This window comes from Fulmarus glacialis, unplaced genomic scaffold (genome assembly GCF_000690835.1).
Source record: "Fulmarus glacialis isolate BGI_N327 unplaced genomic scaffold, ASM69083v1 scaffold10726, whole genome shotgun sequence".
In the NCBI taxonomy this organism is placed as follows: Eukaryota; Metazoa; Chordata; class Aves; order Procellariiformes; family Procellariidae; genus Fulmarus; species Fulmarus glacialis.
Window position 1 is genome coordinate 101,587 of NW_009220194.1, and position 23,405 is coordinate 124,991.

General features: G+C 39.7%; 2 protein-coding genes across 2 annotated transcripts in view; one reads left to right on the forward strand and one right to left on the reverse strand.

The window, feature by feature from the left end:
* The window catches only part of DOCK7 (dedicator of cytokinesis 7), a gene marked incomplete at its 5' end in the record, with an annotated part of 99,255 nt that extends 92,260 nt beyond the window's left edge, over window positions 1-6,995 (forward strand). The window contains 6 exons of the mRNA XM_009580683.1: window positions 119-208; window positions 929-1,165; window positions 2,532-2,675; window positions 3,542-3,648; window positions 4,715-4,882; window positions 6,484-6,995. Of these exons, the coding sequence (XP_009578978.1) occupies window positions 119-208; window positions 929-1,165; window positions 2,532-2,675; window positions 3,542-3,648; window positions 4,715-4,882; window positions 6,484-6,526 (789 nt within the window). The remainder of the gene's footprint in view (window positions 1-118; window positions 209-928; window positions 1,166-2,531; window positions 2,676-3,541; window positions 3,649-4,714; window positions 4,883-6,483) is intronic.
* A 3,348-nt stretch (window positions 6,996-10,343) lies between these two features.
* Window positions 10,344-23,258, reverse strand: USP1 (ubiquitin specific peptidase 1). Its single transcript, XM_009580681.1, has 8 exons — window positions 23,089-23,258; window positions 21,823-21,946; window positions 21,356-21,463; window positions 20,647-20,807; window positions 19,443-20,161; window positions 18,130-18,300; window positions 16,785-16,986; window positions 10,344-11,924 (listed from the first exon to the last, which is right to left on the reverse strand). The coding sequence occupies exons 1-8, from the start codon at window positions 23,256-23,258 to the stop codon at window positions 11,192-11,194; spliced, it is 2,388 nt and encodes a 795-aa protein (XP_009578976.1). The 3' UTR covers window positions 10,344-11,191.
* Between the last annotated feature and the right edge of the window lie 147 nt (window positions 23,259-23,405).

Here is a 23,405-nt window from a genome sequence, read left to right on the forward strand (position 1 = left end):
GCTACTGTTGGAGGCCTGTGGAGCTTCACCTCCCCTGAATATGCCTTTGTCTCTGCAACCCCCATCTCCGATGGCTGCATTTGATGGTTTCTTTCAATGCATTTGCTCTTGATTGTAGGGATTTTACGGAGAACGGTTTGGTGAAGATGTGCTTGAAGTGATTAAGGACTCAAACCCTGTGGACAAATGTAAACTAGATCCTAACAAGGTAAGAACACAAGTACAGGTTTAGAAGTAGAACTGGTCCTGAATGTATGCAAACGCAGGAGAACAAATCCTGCCCTGAATTTCACCAAGTAGGCAATGAAATCCACGTACGGAGCATCTTGTGACTACTCGGGATGAGAGTTGGGGAAAATCATCCCAGCAAAGGAATGCAGAATTAGCCATTTTGTTCCCTGCCTTCGTAGTGTTTGGTGGGAAGGGAGGAGACGAAAGGACAGCAGAGGCCCAGGCTGCATTTGCCTTTCTCTGTAGTCTCCGCTGAGTGCAAGGAAGGAAGGGAGTTTGCTATTCACTGGCCTCTGGCTTTTTTGCAGCTGCAGCGTTTTGTCATTCTTGTGCCATGTCCTTTAAGCATAGCAGAAATAACAGGAGCATGCCTAGGAAACAGGACTGTGGCTTAGGGCAGGGCATTATCTGCAAGGAAAGGAAGGAAACGCTTCATGTGAAGAGGATGAGAGGAGAGGGGCAATGTGCTGTATTTTATCCAGTCCAGAAACTGCAGCTACCAGCACCCCTAGTCCTTGTCAATGTGAGTGTGATTTTTCTGAGTAAAGGCAAAAACCAGTCCTAGTTCTTCCACAAGAGGCTTCAAGAGGAAAGAAAGCAAACTGGGTTATTGCACTGCTGAAAAGCAAGGTCTAGGAGTCAGCTCTTCTCCTCTGGCACTGTACCTCACCGTGCACACCTGGGTTCCTTCCTGCAGGCCTACATTCAGATAACCTATGTGGAGCCGTACTTTGACACGTACGAGATGAAGGACAGGATAACTTACTTCGATAAAAACTACAACTTGCGGCGTTTCATGTACTGCACGCCCTTCACGCTGGACGGTCGAGCTCATGGGGAGCTGCACGAGCAGTTCAAGCGCAAAACAATCCTGACGACGTCCCACGCTTTCCCTTACATTAAAACCAGGATAAACGTCATCCACAAAGAGGAGGTGAGGCCTGCACTCTCAAGGGCTTCCTGTGTTTGGAGGGAAATATTATGCAAGACTAAGGGAGTGTTGCCGAAACTCATGCATAATGTACTATTGTATGTGTAGTTTGATAGCACGGCCACGTCCCTTCACACCATCACATTGACACAGATGCACCCTCCTGGCCATCACTAGTTACCTTTCCCCTCTCTGTTAAAGATGCAGAAATTCATAGAATCATAGAATAGTTTGGGGTGGAAGGGACCTTTAGTCCAACCCCCCTGCCTTGGGCAGGGACATCTTCAACTAGACCAGGTTGCTCAGAGCCCCATCCAACCTGACCTTGAATGTTTCCAGGGATGGGGCATCGACCACCTCTCTGGGCAACCTGTGCCAGTGTTTCACCACCCTCATTGTAAAAAATTTCTTCCTTATATCTAGTCTAAATCTACCCTCTTTTAGTTTAAAACCGTTCCCCCTTGTCCTGTCGCAACAGGCCCTGCTAAAAGCTTTGTCCCCATCTTTCTTATAAGCCCCCTTTAAGTACTGAAAGGCTGCAGTAAGGTCTTCCCGGAGCCTTCTCTTCTCCAGAGAGCGAGAGCAGACAGCACCGTCGTGAGCTGCTCTGGCTGTTCACTGCAGGGACTGTGCATGAGACCCCTTTATTTTGATTTTAAGAATGCCTTGTTTCTGTTGAACTTTTCCCTGTTCCTATTCAACCTAAACTAAAACCAGACCAATTTAGAAATGCGGTATGTCCTGCCACCTCTTTCACCAGTGTGTCCAGCTCACAGCAGCTGGTATACACAAGAGCCCTTGGTGAGCTTTCTAGTAATGCAGGTTGCTCCCTTGCATTCTGCTTGAACGTCGTGTCCTGTTGCTCTGTGTTACAGCTCACTTGTAGGGCCTCAACGGACCCAGGCCAGTGGGGTCCTGAGGCCTTGCAGAGAGGTTTATCCCAAAGCTATGTTAATTTTTCAAGGGTAGATAGGAACTGATGTGATGCTTGGGACACAATGAAAAATGCCTTTTCATGCAAGGCAGAGAACCTACGGGTGTTTAGGCACTGACATAGTGCTGTAACCATGGGTAGTTGGTTGCAGTGACCACAAAGGGACATGAGTCTGCCTCCTCAGAAGCAATCTCAGAAAGCTCTTGAGTGCCCAGATGTAGAAACACATTTAAAAATCAAATTTTTTCTTGATGTTCCTAAACCAAGACTAAGAGGATGCATTTCTAAAGTGCTTCTGTCCAGACTGTCAGTCCTATTGGTGTCCTCCACCACTTCAGCATGCCACCCCAAAGTGACCTTGGTGTTTCTGAAAGTATGTGTCCAGTTGACAGTCTTAGCCATAACAAGTGTCCTCTATTCTGGCTACTTGCTTAGATCATTTTGACACCCATTGAAGTTGCCATAGAGGACATGCAGAAGAAAACACAGGAATTAGCTTTTGCAACCCACCAAGACCCTGCGGACCCAAAGATGCTGCAGATGGTGCTGCAAGGATCAGTAGGTACCACAGTAAATCAGGTGAGGATCGCTGTCCGAGTTGGAGACACTGGGGTAGTGCCTATCACTCAGTGCAGTGGATGCTCAGCTTTGGGCCTTATTTCTAAATTACCTTGGATTTTTTTATCACATTCAGTCTGTGGGATGTGTTTAAGGTCACTGGTGGGTCCAGACCAGCTGCTCTCAGTGACTTTGCCATTTGAGTAAGAGTCCTGAAAATGCGGTTAGGTCTGGAAAGTGGCTGAGAAGAGACAGCCCTCCTCCCCCAGTTACCTGCTCCATCCTGGCATTCGCAGTTGTTTCTGCCTGCTTCTCCTTAAAAAAAAAAAAATTGTCATTACTTTCCCTTTGGTTAGCCAGGCTCTGGTGGGTGGAAGTAGGATTGTGTCCTGCAGTGGTTTTTGAACAAAATGGAAAGCAAAACTAGTGAATGGAGAAAAATTGAGGAAAAACTGAGGGAGTATGAGTAAAGCTCTACTAATGCACAAGCTGGAAAAAAATCAGCTGGAATTTCGAATTCTGGGTTGTTTGTAGGGCTGGCAAACACTTCCTTGGTTCCATCTGCATTGTTTAAACTTTGTCTTAGTTTGAGTTGAGCAAACTTTGTCAAGAGTCTTTATAAGAGAAAACAAATGCAGAACGTGTGCATTTTCTCACACAGGTTTCCAAAAATAGAGTCTTACTTAAAAAAAAAAAAAACCTAAAAGAGATTCAGTTGTCATGATGTTTGGTGATTTATGCCAGATTTACCAGCTGCAATTCTTCAAGATGCATTCTGTAAGGAAATGTTGCATTTTACGAACGTTTCTGTGTGCAAGAAGTTTCTCCAGCATTTGGATATGAGAGATGGTTCCAAGAAACTTACTTTTTCTCTTCTGCTCCTAAAGGGACCATTAGAAGTTGCACAAGTTTTCTTGTCTGAAATACCCAATGATCCAAAGCTCTTCAGACATCATAACAAACTACGGCTCTGTTTCAAAGACTTCACGAAAAGGTATGGAGTATTGTCTTCGATAAGACAGGTGCAGTTATTACTACCACACCAGACAGGAACACGTACAGTAACACAAGGGGTGTCGGGAGAGAGGAGTATTCACGATGTAACTCCATCTGTCCGGTTTCCATATGCAGTTGTATTCCTCAGCTGCCCAGTTGGTTCCCTGTTTCTCTGGTGCTGCAGGTCCGTGACTTAAGTCAGATCAAGTGGCTGAAGTCGTTTGGCTTTGCTCTTTATCAGGAATGAATTAGTGATCATAGTTCAGCTGTGAACAAGTGTTCCTGTTTCAGAAAACACAACTAGCCACGCTGGCAGAAACGAACTCACAGCTTGGCAGGGTCAGGAGAAACTGCTGAATTGGCCAGGAGATTTAATTTCCTTCTGAAGTGAATTTCTCCAAATGGAGCGGAAGCATGCTGGCAGAATTCTCTCAAGAAATGTGCTGGCTGCTCTGCTTTCCTCTTGAGTAATGCAAACTGCAGTCTCAGTCCAGCATCATTTGCAAGCATCAAGGAATTAAAAAAAAAAATAATTGAAATAAAAATGTTCCATGCAAATAGATGCAGTGGCAATGTCATTTTCCCAAATGTAATAAGTGGCATTGATGATACAGTTCTTTTCATATCCTTTGTTAAAATTACCTCTTTCCAGGTAGAAGAGTTCCTGATGAACATCTTATAGTCCGCTATTTATTAATCTTTCCTGGGGAGAGCAGTAGATCTATCCATCTTTAAATCCTCTTGGACTGGAAGTGGCTCTGTGGAGATCAGCTTTTCATTTCTCTTCAGGGAGGATAAATGTAACTGGAGAGCAAATTAAAATTAAAAAGGAGTTGCCACTATGGAAGTGAAATGGAAATTGGAAATATGACACTCTCTCCTTTCCCCATGGACACCAACTGGTTTAGCTGAGTCTTTATTACCCAAAAGACAAGATAGAGGAGGATATTATGTGTCATCCCAGAGGAACAGAATGATTTTTTTTTTGTACTATTAGATTAACAAGTCTCTGGCAAGCAGGTCCTTTTTTATGTGCCCAAGTTTCACAGGCTTTTGTTTTCTAGATGCGAAGATGCTCTGCGCAAGAACAAGAGCCTGATCGGTCCAGACCAAAAGGAGTATCAGCGAGAACTTGAGAGGAATTATCACCGGTTAAAGGAAGCTCTCCAACCTTTGATAAACAGAAAGATCCCACAGTTGTATAAGGCAGTACTGCCGGTCACTTGCCACAGGTGGATATTTGATTCTACTCTTTCAGCAGAGATAAGGAGGGTGTAAAACTGGGGTGTCTGATCTTCCTGGTGAACCTGTGACATCTATTTGTTTTCAATTATGGCTCTTGGCTGAGTCCATCCCTTTTCCCTTCTGTCCTGACCTCAGAGCAGCAGTTATGGTAGGTGGTGTTTGCAATGGTTCCTTTTGTTCCTGATCAATGAGGAATTCTTTTTCATCCCGCATCCCATTCTTTTTAGATTCAAAATGACCCTCAATGTGGCAGGACTCTGACACTTGTTTGTTCCCAGTGGAACTGGGATGAGGAGCTCCAGGGGCAGGCAGGATGGAAAAAGAGTTGATGTCTTCCATGTTGGAAGACTGGTCAGCTGGAGTCTGGGCTTTTTGTTCATCTGCAATGAGACTGAACGTAAAAGCCCCACTGGGAATGTATGAAGCAGGTCAGAGCCCGTAGCACTGTAATCCGCTGGCACCAGCCGTGGCTGAGCAGGGGGACTTTGGGCGCATAAAGTTTCTAACAAGGCTCTGGCTCCCAGAATAGGGGCAGAAGTGGTTCCCAGCAGGTACCCTCCATGTAATTTTTGGCTTGACAACCCCTGTTGCATCCCCTGTCAGCAAGATAGGCTAACGCAATCCAGCAAGACTGCCCTGACATCGTGGTCTCACACCAGCGAGTGGGATGGGGGTTGTTTTTTGGAAGGAGCATCGTTAGCACTGAGCAGGACAGTGACGGTGCTTTTAACGACAGACCCTTTAGGAGATTTGTGTGAACATGGACTTCAGCTCATGTCCATGTTGTTGGTTTAGGAGAATACAGCCCTGGTTTTGAACCTCTCTTCATGTAAGTGTTGTTCAGAGGTAAAGAGCAATGGGGAACATAAAAAATGTGAAAAGAGAAACTTGGCAAAATTACACCATAAAAAGAGCAAGACTTAGTGCTGGATGAAGAAGGAAATGAGTGTTCCTAGCTCACACGGCATTGCTTAGCAATGTTTCTGTAGGTGAATTTGATGTATTTTTCTGTCTGCTGAATACTGCAGAAAGGTGGGCTTTCCTCATTACCCAGGTTCATGACTTTTTAAGCTCTCCCCAGATCACATACCATGCCCTAGCTGCTCTCTGCTAGGAGAGAACAGATTTCACGGGCTGGCGGATTTCACGGGAGGAACAGTGCTTCCCTCCCCACCCAGGTGGGAACTTCACAAACACTTTTGTTGTGGTAATTGTTTTCTAATCTTGTGAAATTCAGCCTGTGCAGGGAGTCTTAATACAGGTATTCCAGGCAAATTTGCACTTTGAGATTTATTTGGAAGACTTAAGTAAGATTTCAGTAGTGCAGGTCGTTTGTGCTGCTTCTCTACGTACGTGTGAATTAAACTGTCAGCTTTCATGTCAGTAAACCTTGGGCAGTTAAATGATCTCCAATACAGACCCAAAACCAATTCATTTGAAAAGCAATGAGTTAATGTCAGTGGACTTAATTTTTGTAGTAGCCAGCTGTAGAAAATACTGGAAATCAAGTACAGAATCATTCATCTGACGAGGCTTCTTACTTCATCATGGAAAATATGAGCTCATCATTGTATTTTCTTTTCCTCAGAGACTCCTTCAGCAGGATGAGCCTTCGCAAAATGGATATCTAAGCGAGTTAAAAACCAAAATAAAAAAGCACTTAAAATTAAGGTTTTGAAAAGAAAGAGCCTTGTTATCAGCGCTGGGAATCAAAGAAGTTTTATTGTGAAATAAAACTTGGACTTCATCCTGGACATCCCACACACCTCTTCCTCCATCAAAGTGTTCAGTGGCCAAAAATCATTCTGAATTGTCAAATGTAGACTTAATCAATGTTTGAAAAAAATCATGACAGTGGTATCCAGAGTATTGGTGATAAGCTGTAAACTTACCTGTTTTTTAAGGCATTTTTATGACTCAAAGGTACACTAAACGCATTTACCTTTATTTATAGCATTACCTAATGTTAAATTTATTTACTTTTAGTTCATATATTTAATTTATATTAGGACCATACGCAAATGCATTTTTGAAGTTTTTAATGTAGTGATGATGGTTGTTTTGATGGTACTATTAAATATGTGAATGTTTACACTTTAATTCCCTGTGCATTGGACTTCAGAGCTCGCCATCCTTGGGAAAAAGGTTCAGAGTAAGGTAAGTCTTACACTAACACTTCTTACCAGGTGGTGATTTTTTTACTATCCCTGTCCTTTTTCCTTTGTAACTCTGAATACGAATTGCTGCAAAGAAAAAGAATTCCATCTGTAGCCATCGAAAGAATCGAGGCACATCTTGTTACCACTTTACCTCCTTCAGTACCGGTGAAGGGGAGCTTTGGCATGACTGCTGTGTGCACGTGGTCATTTCCCCCAACTGGGAAGTCCAAACAGCACAGTAATCCCATCAAGACTTTAAACGTACAATTCTAGCATTCACTAGACTGCTTTTTTGTGTCCCTTTTTCAATTTAAAAACTAATTTCACAGGGAAGAAGAACAAAAAATGGTATCACAGTTCAAGTTAAAAGCTTACATAGAAAGCATTCTTTGCATTGTTATTTATGTAAAGAAAAACATCTGTTTTACAGCAGTTATTTTGGTGGCTAACACAGCACTTCAAGGAAACATCAGAATTGGAGCTGAGTACACAACTCCTAAATCTAGGCCTTTATATTTTTCCTCTCTGTATTGAACAAGGTCCCTTGGAAGAGGTGGTATGTGATTAAACACAAGCTTATTTTCTCTCTATGAATACCTAAATATGCATACATATGCATATGTACATATGTATATAAAAAGCCAAATTTGAGAAACGTACTTTTTTATATATATAAAAATATAAGAGAAAGAATTGGTTTTATACATGAGCTTTTAAGATAGCAAACAACTATACATCATTACTTCCCATTTGTGAGCATTTGACTCTTGAAACCTAAATAGTTTTTACCTTCACTTCTAACATACACATTCCTGTATGTTAGAAGGTGCTGGGGGGTGTTTCTTTGGGGTTCACCCCCTTCTGTTTTAGCACCTGTAGCTGCAGCAAGTGCCCACCCTTCTGCAGCAGCAGGCAGGGTTTAGGGTCTGGGGGTCTTTTTTATTCTTGATACTTATTTCAAGTTATTAGCGGCTGCCTGTCAGTGTGCTCGTAGTGGGGTGATTGTACTCTTACTGCAAGGCACCGTGTCTCGGAGCCACCGTGGGCTGTAGGTGCATGGCCTGCCCCGGCGGGATGGTAGCCAGCAGGATGGTTGGTAGCCAGCAGGATGGCACAGGGCAAGGTGCTGCAGGGCACGCTGGCTGTGGCCGAGGGGTGTGTTGGGGAAGGGAGAGCGGTGCTGCCGGTTTTCGCTCCTTCTCCTGTGCGCTTTTGTTCCAACAGCTTCATAGCGGTGGTGCTTTTTGGTAGCGTAAGTGTGGCGCTCTTCTTGGTGTGCCGGTCTCTGACCGTTTCCCCTGAACACAAGTAATCCTGAACCAATTCCGTGTTATGGGTTATAACACAGGAAAGCCTGCATGGAATTCCTTGCATGAAGAAAAACTACTCCTCTAACGTAAGCCTTCCCCCCCGCCTCGAGACATTTCAAAGGCCTATTGCAAAGCCCAGGGATGTTGACAAAGCTTTGGAAGCTGTACGGGAGTCAGGGACTCTCATAGTGGACAATATTAAGGAAGGAGGGGGTATTGTATTAAGAGGCAAGAGGTTTGTATGAAGAGGCATGCAAAACATTTAAAAGTGAAAAAGGGGAAACAGATCCCAATAGCCGTGAAAGAATGAAACCTTAATTTACAGTAGTCCTCGTATATTGTTTCTTCAGCTAGGAAAGCATCTATTTTAATCCAAAACGTGTATAAATATCCTTTGATTTTACTGGATGGCCCCATGTCAGCGCAAATCTGACTGCCTTACCGGTACAGACAGCTCGACAATTGTGTAGAGCTTAAGCGTAGTGTTATGGAAAGCTAAGACTGGGCAGCCACATTTTGTTTTCCGTTGCAGCAAGCTACAGGCCATGTGCAATAGGGGACATTAATTACTGTGGCAAGTGACTAGTTCAGGAAGGGTGGCAAGTGCTGTACTTGAGTAAGTCTCCAAAAAACGCACCCCATACTATCTGTCCATACGCCAGAGGAGTGCTTTTTCATTCAGCATGTTCCAGCTGATGGTGTTTTCTGTTCAGCTGCCTACAAAGAATGTTTCTCTCAAGCTGTATAGTATGATGAAAGACAGCTGGATCTCCCTTCGATTAAACTGTAGCCAATATTTTGTTGAATATAATGGTATTTTGTTTCCTTGGAACATGTCCTGTTCCTGCAGTTGAATGAAAAAGATAAGTCTTGGGTCAAGTGTGGAAAAATAAACTTTCATTTGCAGGCTGAAATTCAGCAAACTTCATACTGCAGGCAGTAAAAAAAATAGCATTCTGTAATGTGATTTGACTACCCTTACAAGGTAAGATTACAGTTGTTGTTTTTTTTTTTTAATGTAGCAATTTCTTGGTTTAGACGATGAAATTATTTATTATGGTGATGATGCTTTGGAAAAGGGAAAGGTCTTAGTGTATTTGCAATTCCAGATTTTTCTCCTCTGCAGAAGATAATTACTACAGACATCTCTTCAGCATGAGTTTATAAGCAACTCTTAAATTTAGCCCAGTCTTTCTTACGCTGTTTTTTGTTGACAGTACAAGCTTTCTAGACTGAATCATATTGTAGTAAAACATCATCATCTGGGATATACTGCAAAATCAAGGCTGGTACAAAAATCAGAGGTCCGCCACAACATGGAAAATACACTAACTATATTTTTCATGAGTTACCTCAGTGTTTATACTACATTATAATAAAAGACTGTAAAAAAACTAAGTATTGCAGAATAAACTAGGTAGAGGTTTCTAGGGCTTTTCCTGTAAATAAATTAATTTGTATTTGAAAAAGTTTAAATATATCCAGAAAACTAGGGCACACTCACATCTTGTGTATCTTTCCTTGTCTCTCTCTGCAGCAGCACTTCACTTCATGTCATTCCAGCCATCCTATGACAGCAGAAGTAAACACTCATCCTATTTGTGTCATACTTTTAAGATTTTAATTGTCTGCAGTTTATAGGATTCACCTTAACATTTTAGCATCTAATAGATGATTTGGGATTTTAATCTCTAGTATTTAGTGCCAAACATTTCACTTGTTTTTATAATAATGTTTGCCTTTCCCCTTGCCTCTGAACCTTACCTCTAGTCATCAAGTGCCTTCAAATTAGGATACGCTGTACAAGAATCGGTTAAAAAACAGAGAATGTTATTTTTTAAAGCACTTTAAATCTTCCATTGCTCTAAGATAGATAGTTTCCCAACCTTTTTGTAACAGTGCCCAACCACTTTCACTTTCCGCTTTTCCCTCTCCAAACACAAAAGTCTGATCTAGTCATCTCAGATGCATATCATAGATTTTTTATTTCATATATACATTCTTAACAAAGCATCAAAGCCAAATGCTTTCATTTTCCCACATTTCAGTGAGCTCCAAGTACAAATTAACTGTTAAAGATCACAACTAAGTTCCAAACCCACCCAAACAGATATGCATATTAGAGGGCTTTACTCTTAAAAGTACAAAATTATTTTAATTACACTACACGCTCCCCCTGTTTTGAAGTATTAATCACACCTATTTACACTTTGCCCATTTAACACCTATGCAACAAGATGCAAATTAGACCATTCAAACATTTCTATTAAGTTCAGTTCCTTCCAATACACTAAACAAGGTTACAAGACCCTTTTCTTGTGCTTCGAGTTGTACCGAGCAGTATAGAACTGGATAAGGAGAATAAACCACGTCGATTACCCAAAGACTAAATATGAAGTATTACTTCCCAAGTTACAAAAATACACAACTTCTGATGAAATTTGCTAGTTAATATACATTTACTCCAGAATATGAATACAAATAACTTTTATTTAAAAAAAAAAGCTAATAATACAATAGGCATGTCTGAGACCTAGAGTTGCGTTAAAACCACTACCGTGTACTGTAGGCATCATTTAGGAACTATACAAATTGGTATTTCTAAAAGGTAATATCACTATTCTCCAGCATAAAAGTTATTATGTGAGTTAAGTTCTATGTCATGGTTTGTTAATTCAAGTTGAGCCAGTTACACCGAACAAAAAGACCAGAAACATTATGATCCAGTAGCTTCAAAAACAAACAGCTGTTTCTTCCAGGTAGTTTTGATGCAAATCAGACCAACAGGTGTATGCAAATCCCTAGTATTTACAGTCAAAATACAGTATCACTCTACAATTTTCTTATAAAACAGCAGGTAAGGAGTTGATGTAGATGACGATGTCGGAGAAAGAGAATTCAGAAAGTCCTTTTCTTCTGTAACCTTCACTTCAGAATCATCAAAAAGCAACCACTTCCCCTCATACTCTTTCAGGCTCTGCAGGACATACAGAGCTTTGTTTTCTAGTCCACTGGAAGCAACACCATTTTGCTCACTGTGTTCTGTGCTGCACCCTGCGCTTCCGTTACTACTGCTAGACTCGGGATTTCTGTTCTCAGTAACTACGTTGAGAAACTTCTCCGGGTTAGCTGGTTTGTTGTTGTACAGGTCACAGTCAGACTTGCTCTTCTGCCCCCCAAGAAGTCCGACAGCTTCCATATTCTTTTTGTTCAGAACTTTACCTGGCTGTGCGTTTCCATTGACTCTGAAAGAGACTTCACCATCGTCGTAGTCTTCAGCAACAGTTCTTGCCTCCTCCTCATTCAGTGGTTCTGGTTTAATCATTTCGTACATTTGGTCAGTGATGAAATTTCCCTTATCTAACTCGAGGCTATTAAGATCTGTAATTTTGACAGAAGCTGTGTAGTGTCCACTGCTAATTGTAATGCCGCTGTGCATTACCACCGCAAATAATCCGTAGGTGTCATTGGTCGGCTTTGTGCTCCATTCTTCTAGTGACAGTTTGAGAGGCGTCAATAAGGGAGTGTTTATCTTGGATAGTCCACCATAGCAATCAAACCTTTAGAAGAAAGACAAAGTTAAGACCTCTTGCCACAACAGCTCACAAGAAATACTGCTTTAAGTGACCCATATATTGTATCTATATTCTTCTCCTTCTATTAAAAAGACAGGAAGCAGTTCCTCACTTTCCAACTTGCTTATCATGAGCACCTGTCCCAGGCACCCCTGTTCAGTAAAGAAGTTTTTATGAGTATGTATAATGTTAAATCTTACAGCCTAGTAACTATGTATTTTAACTATTTAAGAGATTCCCTTTTTCTGAAGTATCGACTAAAGTTAATTTTTAAATAGTGACGTATCGACTAAAGTTAATTTTTAAATAGTGACAATAAAAGAAGTTAACCTAATTGTTCAGTTATCATTCGTGCTTCTATGCACGAATACTTGCACTTCCTCCCAGGCACCATCCTGCCTTCCAGATTGAAAACAAAACAAAACACTCTTCAACATCCGAGGTTGAAGTAAGCAGGGTTGGTTTGCCCCCCCCCCAACACCTTTGAAAGAGTCATTTACTAAATAAAGGAATAGAAACCTATTTTACTTTCAGGTAGCTTTAATGTCACGTAGAAAAAACTGAGTAATTTTTCTCAGATCATCTTGGTGCACTGTAGTATACTGCCAATGGTAACGCAATGGTTATCTAAGGATGAATACGTTACTAACACTTTCTTATTACTAGGGATTCTTCACTAACTGTCCTATGTTACTCAGTTTTTTTAAACAATTATCTAGCTGATTTACTTTGGAAAAGCACCTAGTATTCCATAAATATTTAGCATTTTGTTCGTAGTGCACAAATTTACAATGAGAGAAGTGTAAGTCCTTTCATTACAATAAGGCTCTTCTAAAGAGTTTGAAAAGGAAGTAAGTGTTGGGACTTTTACGTTATTGTGTATTAGCCTCCTTGAATGATTCTGATCTTACATGATTTACATATTGCATCAGCCCAATTTAATTAACCCCTTTATTTAATGACATGTTATGATGTCCTAATAGATTTCAGTAATGATTCAGTCTTGCTCAACTGTTAGGGTGAAAAAAAAGGGGGATACAGACAAATCCTGTAAAACTTAGGTTCCAAAGAGCTAACGACTATTATTCAACTTGCATTTCGTTATAAGAAAGAATAACTATCTTTAATCCAAGGAAATTATAGATATGGCATAACTGTATAGGCATAATTGCAGTAACAGAATATTACTTTTGTTTTACTGGGTTTAGTTTTGATTGTGCTGTGCTTCTGAACATTTCGCTCATGTTCACAGCCATAAACCCTTATAAACATAAATACATTTACACACACACAGATGTCCTCAGTCACTCAAGTCTAATTAACTGAAATCTCATTTTAGACCTAGGCTTACCATAAACATTTGACTACACCAAAAGAAACACAAAAGAGCACATAATCAGAAATAATAAAACTTAAATCTTCTGAAAATCCCTATTATTAGTAGCCAGAAATAGAGATACTCAGAAGAGAGTCAAGAAACAGAGAAACTGCTTGCTGATACTCTAGATCAGAAATCCAGTTCCACTCAAGCACACTATGACAATCATATTAACATAAAACATTAAAAAACAGGCTCTACCTTTCTTCTGAATGAGATCCAGCATCAGAAAGATTTGGAGAGGAGGAAATAAGAGAGGAAATCTTTTCCTATTAGCTTTTTGTTCTTCTTAATGATAAGAATCTGAAGACAGAAAAATTGCATGCCAAGTACTCTGCCTCCTCTGACTGATGCACAGTAGTTCATACACAACAAACTTGATTTCTGCAACTACATCTTATGAGGCCATAAATTAGTGGAACTTTACCCACTGTACTGAATTAATACCTCAAGTTATTATAGACCCTTAAAGACTTAAGCTATTTTACTGCAACGCTTTTAACACATAAAGATGTGAAATACTCCAAATAAAGATTTCCAGTGGCATAAGCTCTGCTGTCACTAATTAGCAAATTGACCGTAACAAAACCTAAAGTAAGCCTTTTTTAAAAAAAATAAAATAAAAATCACCTGCTCTTACCTGATACCATTTCACAAGACAAAAATCTAATTTTATCACCAATTGTTAAATTTACATAGTGGAAATGCTTAATTAGATGTTACCAGTTACACATTTCTTCTTAATAGCTTCCCAGTCTGGGCACATATGGCAAGTAGATTTTCACACTGGCTGCTGTATTTAAAAAAACCAAACACTTGCAAGCCAGCATCTAGAAAAGACGAAGCAAATCCCTATTAACTGCAAGTGTTTACATTACCATTCCCCTCTGCTTCATTCCTCTTCATTTATTTAAAACTCAGTCATCAGAAAACTCCATAGAGCACAACTGAGAAGCAGACAAGATTTCAAAATTTTTATGGGAGCTAAGAGAAGTTGTATGAAGATTCTTAGTTGAAGGCCAGCAAAACAGTCTGTTATTCCTTTTAGGGCAAACCATTGCCGTCTCATCTATGAAGAGAGAGTAGTTTTACAATAAATATTACAAGTTTACATAAGTCAGTTGGAGGAAGCTCCATCAAAGCTCATTGTTTAAAAACCCCCACAAGAGTGACTCTGGATACTCTGGAGTAAGCCAGTGCTTTGGTTTACTAGCCTCGGCTCTTCACCACTTGATTTGCAGCTGTGCTTTATTACTCCAAATCAAGATGTTTGGAAATGACAGGGTTTTGTCCAAGATAAAACATCCCAGCCAAAAACTGGGAAACAATCTTCTAAGTAGTTTCAGCTTCATCACTGACTCCAGTTCTACATCTGACTTTTCCACTCCTACTTCCTTAATCTCTGGCTGCTAGCACTTGGCAGAAAATGTATGACATGATTCAGAGGACACATGAGGAACACCACAAGAGATTGGATTCAGTCTGACCCAGATACAGGTCTGAGTATTTTAGAGGAAGGACCCGAAGATTGCCAGGACAGAGAGGTAAGTGATTCAGGAGATGGCTGGTTAACCTGCAAGTACTTCCTCATAGAAACAAAAAAGTAGCAAACATACGAGCAAACTGAAGATAATATTCAGGTTTCCTTTCAGGTGGACTTCTCGGGCCGTATTTTTTTTTGAATAGCCTATAATCCTACCAGGATAGCATCTCACATCAGGGGCTACTCAATAATAGCATTACAATTTTTAAAAAGTGTGCAACTTTTTCTCTGCCTTGTTGTGACAGTCAAATATTTTGTAGAACAATGAAAAGACAATTTTGTATGTCACGATGCTACACTTGTATGAAGAGATGTTAGCAGACATTACAGAGATAGAGGAAGTTTCCTTTCTAGATTGTCAGAAACCTAGATACTCCTAAAAACAAATACTAAAAACGGGCAGGGTGAGAATTGTAGTTTTAACAATCTTAGCAAGCTACCTGCAAAACTATCTTAATAAAATCCTTGACAATAGTTATTTTACAAATCTTATTTATATTGACCAGTTATCAGCACTTGCTTATAGAGAGTATTCTGACAAATCATCTGTCAACTTTTATTTTGTATCTGTATAGTGCCAAAAGTCCTATACACTTCAAGTTCTAAAATATACTGGCCACACAAATATTATAAACTAAATTCCATGGAAGACTTCACGCATTAGACTTCCTGCTGGCGAGGTGGCTCTGAAGGCCTAAAGCTAACCAACAGGGAAACGCAAACTACAGGGAACCAGGTGGGTAAAAGGCCAAACTAATTTGTGCCAAACTAACTTACTGTACATCACAAAGCAGCTCAGCGTTAAGTCTCAGAACTACGCCTAGCCATCAGGTTATAAAACACAAGCTGCAGCAGAGAAGTGTGCTTGGCTCTCTGGAACAGATGCCAACTGGGGGGACGCTGAAACCAACACAAGTTTATCTTCTTTTGCTGCATCCGGCAACACTGATGCAGATAGCAAAAGTTATGTTTTAGTGAATACCAGGAAAAGTTGAAAATACAGGCCAAGTCTGCAAATGTTACTAAAATTGTACAGTCACTCTCAAAAACGCAATTAATGGTGTAAAAATTTTCTAAAGGATCTGGGGGAATGTTTTACAGTTTTAAGAAGTCTTTCCCGATGAAGCCTTCTGTCATTTTTCGTTATTTGAATCTCAGTGAAGAAATAGAGTTTACTGCAAAATGCTGTGCATAATGTGTCATGGCATAGTTTCGTTTGTGTACAGTGTTGTAGGGACGGGGGTTTTTTGGTTGGGTTTTTTTTCCTCCCCTCCCAAAGCAAATTCCTAAGTACAAAAAAAGATAAAGAACACTCTCATAAGAATAATCTCTTTCATAAAGTAAGGATTTCTACTCTATGTAACATCAAACTGATTGCTCAGCAGTTGAACATCAATGACATTGATATTACTGTATTTTTAGGGGAATTGATCAGTTTTTCTGTATTGTGTTAGCTCTTTACAATGTTTATCTCCTTGGGTTTTTTCCCCGAATTTTAGTACTCACATTCAGTTAGAGACCAAAGTGTACTACTAGCTGCAACCATAAAATTCAGTTTTGTTCTCATTACTTGTTCTGCTAAAGTACTTAAACCTGCCTCTAAACTCATACAGACAGGTGATACTAAAAGTAAACAAAGTTTTAAGAAACATCAGGATATCAGGCTGTTGTAAGAATACAGATAAAACAATTTTTGTTAAGAAGTCTCCTGAAAGTGTATTTTCCTGGAGGTAATTTCTGCCACTACTTGTAACAATAGGAAGCCTTTATGAAATCAGAGGCTGCATTCCACCGATTTAAGTTAATTTCAATCTAGAAATCTGCTTTTACTTTTGGAAAAGTTACAAAACATTTTCCTCTCTTCTGATAAGATTTTCCTTCCAACAGCACACTGTTTCGTAATATAGTCAACCTGCATACTCACTCTAAGCCACTAGCAGCAAAGCACTTCAAATGAATTGTTATAACTTCAGGCATTTTATCGAATAAAAGGCTGCGTTCTGCTTCTGTGTAATGATGGCAGTTTTCGCAGAAATATTTATCCTCTCCCACAATCCTTTCCACTGACGCAAACTGTGAAATTGCCCATTTAAGAGTCTTCATTTCTGTTTTTGGCTCTGGAGAAACTATAAAAGAGAATCATTACATTCACAGATATGCTATTAATTACAGTTCCAATGCATCCCACCAGAATAACAACAAACCAAAATGTGTCAAGTTAAGACGTGTTCAAAAACTACTGTCAACACCGTAAAGAACACTCAATACATATGAAATAGAAAATGTATTCAGATCTTTGAATCATTTCAGGAAGTGATGAAAATATCACTTAATGGATATTATTACTTAAAATGTATGGTTTTCCTAAAGTTTGTCTTCAGATCGCACGTACTGATTCTGTTGCCGTGTCTGGAAATTGGGTGCACGTATTTGAGACCAGGATTTCGCTCATTAAGGCAAACTTCCAAAATAACCAGAAAGTTCCCTTTCATTTTTTACATTTTGCCTCCCCTGGCAGCTTCCCACTGCCGATGACAAGATCACCTACACTGTCGGTAGCATTTTACATATGAACACCACCACACGCACACTTAGCTCTGAAGTCCTTCAGCAAAATGGGGAGGCCAAAAATAGTAAAAGCTGCTCCAAATTAAGTCCATGAGAACTAAAGTTAATTTCATTAAAATTTTGAATTTCAAAATGCATTGTTGCCATGCTTACTTTTGAAAATAGCTAAAAACTAAGTTATAGATCACTAAAATTTGTGAAAGATAGCAGAGGACTAACATGTACAAATATAAAACAAACGCTATTAAGGTAACGATAGTCTAAAATACTGAAAAAGTAATTTTTACAGTAAATTAACAAACAGCTGGTCTCTCATTTATTTTATTTTTGAGAAAGAATGCAGATATTTCTTATAAAATGAAGAAAAAGCAGAATTTCTTATCCAGGATGAAAGAGAAGACCCGAATCAAAGAAAATACCTATTTATAAGCAGGAAAACATGTATATAAGTGAAGGATTGCAAGCAGTCTGTGTTATGTGTTAAGACCTGAAACAATCTGAGTACTGTCCGGATCTGTCTACATTATCAGCGCTGTGTTTCCAAAGTCTAAAGTTAATCAGGACAAGAGATAACAGAACAGCCTCTAATTTTAACCAGCACAAACAGGAGCAGTGTTCCTCAATAACTATGGCACTGTCCTTCCTCAATGGCTGGCTGAAGCAAAAACATACATCCACAAGCCTTTTCAAGAATTACTTACTTTCAGAACTCTCTTCAGTTTTAGAAAGTTCATCTTCTTGCACTGGAACACTGATGTCCTGAAAATCTTCTCTTCTTTCAGTAAAGCACTCGCACTCCAGGCATCTTGTTCTCAGTACTAACTGGCCCTGGAACAGTTTCTCCACTAGTTCAAAAACGGCCAGCTCTGAACCTAGAGAAAGTATATGCCAGATCACTTATCAGGGTGCATTTTATTCAAAAGACACTTCAGAACCTGGCTATTCTTCTTCCAAAATCACTGTGTTACAGACATGGCCTTTTAGAGATTCCAGGTAGGAATTTTAAAAAAAAAAAAAAAAAAAAAAAAAATTATCACATGCAATTTTCACAGTATCATCTACTTGTTACTGAATAGGGAGCCCCTTTCTCTTGGCCCTCAAACTTTAATTTCTGTTTTAAGATTAGGTTCTTGTTTTATACTTGAAGCGTGACAGTGTCACATTCTGGAAAATTTGTGTTTGTCATCAATGCACTGCCTTCTCAGTATGGACTTTCAGTCTTCTCAGGGAGCATCACACTTCTATTTTTGCGTGGTCTCTATTTATTCTCAGTCCTCTCCTCCAATACTTTCTGAAGTTGTTGGCCAATTTAGTTTAGGCCAAATCTGCTGAAGAAATGGAGATCTCAAAAGATTCTGCATTCCTTCAAATTTTTATTAAAATTGGTGGTTGGATCAGAAAGAAAGTTCCAAATTACTAACTACTGAATTTGTATCAAGGCCCTTCCCTCAGAGGTATCTCGTCTCATTGACACGAACAAAATCCATACCTGCCAGCCAGTTAGCATATATAATACATCCGGTGTCTTTCCTAGTTCCTGGGAAGGTTGAAAATACAGAAGGACTGAAGAATAGGGAGGGAAGGAGAGGATATTATTTGTAAAGACTTGGGACACAAAGCCATAGCCAATGGGATTTGATTCTGTTTGCTCCTGACAGTAATCTTCCTTTATATCTTGAATCCACTTGCTATTTCTATAGATGACAAATTATTGATAATACAAACCTGGTAATACTCTGACATTTTTTTGTATTGTACAATGATTACGTAATGTTAGAGAAATACCTCTTAGGATCTAAGCTAAACAGGTCACGTTATTAAAAAAAAAAAAAAAAAACACCAACAAGAAACATGTATAAAAATAAATTCTCTTTCATAAAAATCTTTTTCAATTCCTGAAAATGTAATTTTGTATTTAGAGAGCTCTGCTGGCTATGCAGTCTGAAGGCTGACTTCCCACGCACAGTAATTTCTTAATCATACTAATTTTAAGCCCATACACTTTTTCACCAACCTTCCTTTTTTGGTTCTTTTTCAGTTCCTTTTTCATTATGGCTTTCCACAGGAGACGCTGGTTCACGATACTCTTCTTTAATATTGTTACCATTTTCGCACTTTACAGATGACTCTTCAAGCTCACAGTCATCATATTCTTTCCCTGGGTCTTTGGATCCCAAGTTTGTAGTTAACTTTCCCAGACTATAAAATTTAGACAGAATACTAGGCTGTTTGCATGAAGATTTTAACCAGTTTAATCTAAGCCGTGACTTCTTCTGTGTTGGCTTCGCACTCTCATTTTCACTGGAACACTTGGCAATGGCATCAGTTTGATTTTCTAGTTTTTCTCCTGTTGCTTTCCTCTTTGACCTGGTTTGTCTTTGATTTTCTTCTGCTGCAATTTGCTCTTTCGATACTTTGGATTTTTTCTTTGCATTGCCACCCTCAGCATCGCTTTTTCTTTTCCCGTTTCCTTTGAGTAGCTTGTCTTCAGCTATCTCTCCAAGGTGGCTACTTGGTACATTATCTTCCTCCTCAGCAGGGTTGCCAGTTCCGTTGCTCTCAGTATTTTGATTAAGTTTTTCCTCCAGTTTAGCTGTAGGCTCTTCCACGGGCAGTTTGTTTAATTCTTCCTTCTTCAGTAGCTGACATGTTTCTTGAATGTTGCCCAGGATACACTGCAGAACTTCCTGGGCATCATGCTGCAAGTAGCCTTCATACATAGGGTTGAGCTCTCTAGTAAAAGTAAAAATAAATGAGCAAGGCAATGAAGCCTAGTTATTCTTTACTGACTAGCTAACTTGAGCTGAGATTTAAATTAGGGAGTTTAGGTATAAAAGCAGGGGAGGATCCTCTCCAGCCTAGAGAGAAGTCCTCTCTGTCACAGATAGCTGTGGGAAGGTAGCTATAGCCTTATGCATTTAAACATACATTCAATTGCAACCCAGTAGTGGTCCTTCTCAGGTCAATGAGAATACTTGCATGCTTAAGGCTAAGTACAGTTTTAAATCCACTGCTGGATTTAAATTATATTCTTACAAAATGAAAATTTACTTTCAAATTTGTGATATCATAGGGGTAACAATAAACACGAAAAACTTCCTACAATGATGCCCCAGATTTAAGACCATCTGCCTCCCGCAAGTCTCTAATGCTGTACTCTACAACGACCTCAAAGCTTCAGGTGAAAGTTCTGACAATGTGTTTAAGACAATTTGTACCTAAGGGTATTTAGCAGCCGTCGTGGCTGAGTAGCAAGTTCATCTGTGTATTTTTCTGGATTTAAGAGAAAGCTGGCTTGAAGCTGCTCAACTGAAAGAATCAATGAGTGCAAACTGCAGATTAGTTCATAACTTGCCAGTGGATCTTCTTTAAAATTTCCCTGCAATAACAATATAAAAAGAATAAAAATACTTGCAGTTTTGTCTGTAACAACAAGTTACAACTTTTTCTCTCCTGCCCTCACTTAGTTTTCTAAACAGACGTGTGACAGATTTTTTTGTCTGCTACGAGAAACAGGTGAGTTTCAGACAATATATTGCTCTTTTGCCAGTAGAAAACAAATACAAAGCCAGACTATCCATTATTTTAAAAACCCAAACCATCTTTGCCCAAACTCCGATTTCCATTCACTCAAAGTACTGTATCGTAATTATCTTAATGTCAGAAACACGGTGAGGTATCTTCTCGAATGTCTTCTGTTAAACTTAAGACTCGTGCTTACAAGTTTACAGACACTCTGAACACTCAAGTTTGAATGGAAGTTCAAAATAACTCAAATGTATCTTTACCTGAAATAGCACTGTAGAAAACAATACTGCAAAACTTCTTACAAACAGGAGAAATCACAATTAAATTTTCATTATACTACTGGCATGCAGCTTCACTTGCATAATTACAAGTAAAGGAACGTGTAGTGAGATACGTTACCTTTTCTGCTTTTTGCTCTCCTTCATCCTTCAAAGATTCTTTCTTCTTTGAAATTATATTATATAAATGTTTTACTCCAGTCTTAAAACCAGGACAAAAATATAATACCTGAAAGCAAAGGTTTAAACCAAGAGAATAACTGGTAAAGTAAAAAGTTAGTCAAAGTACATGTCCACATTTATGATCAAACTAGCTTTGCATCTCCCAAGGCTGCTGCCCCACATGCAAAGATGCAGGATTATTCATAGCAGGGAGGTGCCCAGAGTATGTAAAATGAAAAATTACCCAATCAAGGCAACCTACGGTGCACACATTTGCTGCAGTACCATCTTTTTTTCCCCCCTGTAATGAGATTCCCTTCATACTACATCCAAACACCTTCTACGTAATATCAAACTGTGAATCTCATCCACTTGTGCTGAACCAAAAGAAAATCATCTTTCTGAGGCCCCTGAACACCATCTTACCTGAAGGACGCTGTTAAGGTAACAAGTGTTACCCAGATTGTTCAAGCCCACAAAAGGCAACATGTTGTCTTTCTTCTCACAGCTAACAAGCGAGGGAGGCTGTGCTGCAGGAACAACCTGATCACTATTAAGTAGAGAAAACAGTTCATAAGAGACAGGTTTTTTAAAATGACTCCTTCTGGTATGCATGCACATCTCTCTCCTGGCCATCCACCATCCCAGAGCTAGCTTGTAAAATTAGTGACCAATACGTACAGATCAAAATTGTGTCAAACTGTTTCTGAGAGTGTCCGTATGGCTACTCTGGGCACTCAAACACAGACTGCTCAACTGTAATACTTCTTTTCAGGAACCTGCACAAAACCAGCCAGGTTTACAAGAAGCAGGCAAATCTGCCGTAAGTCCCAATACATATTTTTCAAAAAATATCAGGAGACCGATTTAAGGAACCATGAAAGTTTTCTTTAAAACACTTTTGTATGTTCTTTGTTCATTCCTAAGGCAGTGCTAAGAAAAACTTGTCTAGCAAATATTTTCTCTTACTATCCCCTGCTCCAGATTCACATCACATCATTTCTGGATGCAAACCAAAAGGATAAAAATGGCGGGGGAAGGAACCAATGAACCTGGCACATTATATGCAGTGATGATGCACCGTACTGACACAACAGAACCAAATTTTAAAGTCTCCAACACATTTGTAATTGACCATGATTAAGCAATTTTTCCCATTTAAATTTCCTCACATGCTGCAATGAAACTAGCTGACAAGACTTGCTCAGAGCTTGAAACACCCTAATGAACAACAGTAAGCAGCGCAATTGATTCCTTTACTTGCAGCAGAAATAACCTTTAAAAACCAGTATTTTTTATTAAAACTCACTTTGCAAAACCCTACATTTTAATATACTTTAAATAATTCAGCATCAGAATAACTACCTTATATTAACCTCAAATAAGCTAACTTCTTCAAGCTATTAAAAAGTTTGTGCCAGCCAGCTAAACATGCATAGTATGGCAAACTTGTTTTCTTCAAAGTAAGTAGTTCTAGAAATTCATTATAGTGAATAGTTAGTTCAGTCTGATTAACTTGGCTTAAGGCTTTATTTAGTACACGCTGAAGCGCATACTTATGCAAGAGTATACAACTTAAAGGAGCGGATGGCGCAGCGTTGTTTATCCATTACCACACAACTCCGGTTCGGCTACCGGACTGCTTTCACAATATAACCAGAAACACTTATTCAGAGTGAAACTCTTACGTACACCTCAGAGCCTCTGAATTCTGAGCTCTTTTGTTCATTTTCCTGGGACTCTGTAAAATCCAGTGCTCTTTTCGCTTCCTTTTTTTGGAAGAGCTTCAGCGAAAGCCTGTTCTTCTTGGAGGGGCTCCCTCTCGCAGGCCCGGTGCTGTCACTCGGCAAGACCCCGGGCATCTTTCCTGGCGGGCAGGTGAGCGGGGGAGGCGGCCAGCCCGGCCGGGAAGCAGCGCTCGGCGCTCACACCTGGCACACACACACACACGCGTCGCCATTTACTCTCAGTGCGGGAAGCAGCAACGGCCGCCGGAGCAGAGCGCGGCC

Excerpts from the sequence above, each read along its gene's own strand:
- USP1 (XM_009580681.1), bottom strand. The coding sequence starts at position 23,258 with ATGCCCGGGGTCTTGCCGAGTGACAGCACCGGGCCTGCGAGAGGGAGC. Across the intron at positions 21,464-21,822 it reads ACCTTAACAGCGTCCTTCAG|GTATTATATTTTTGTCCTGG; the intron begins GTAAGATGGTGT and ends CTTTGCTTTCAG. Across the intron at positions 20,808-21,355 it reads GAGAGCAAAAAGCAGAAAAG|GGAAATTTTAAAGAAGATCC; the intron begins GTAACGTATCTC and ends TTGTTATTGCAG.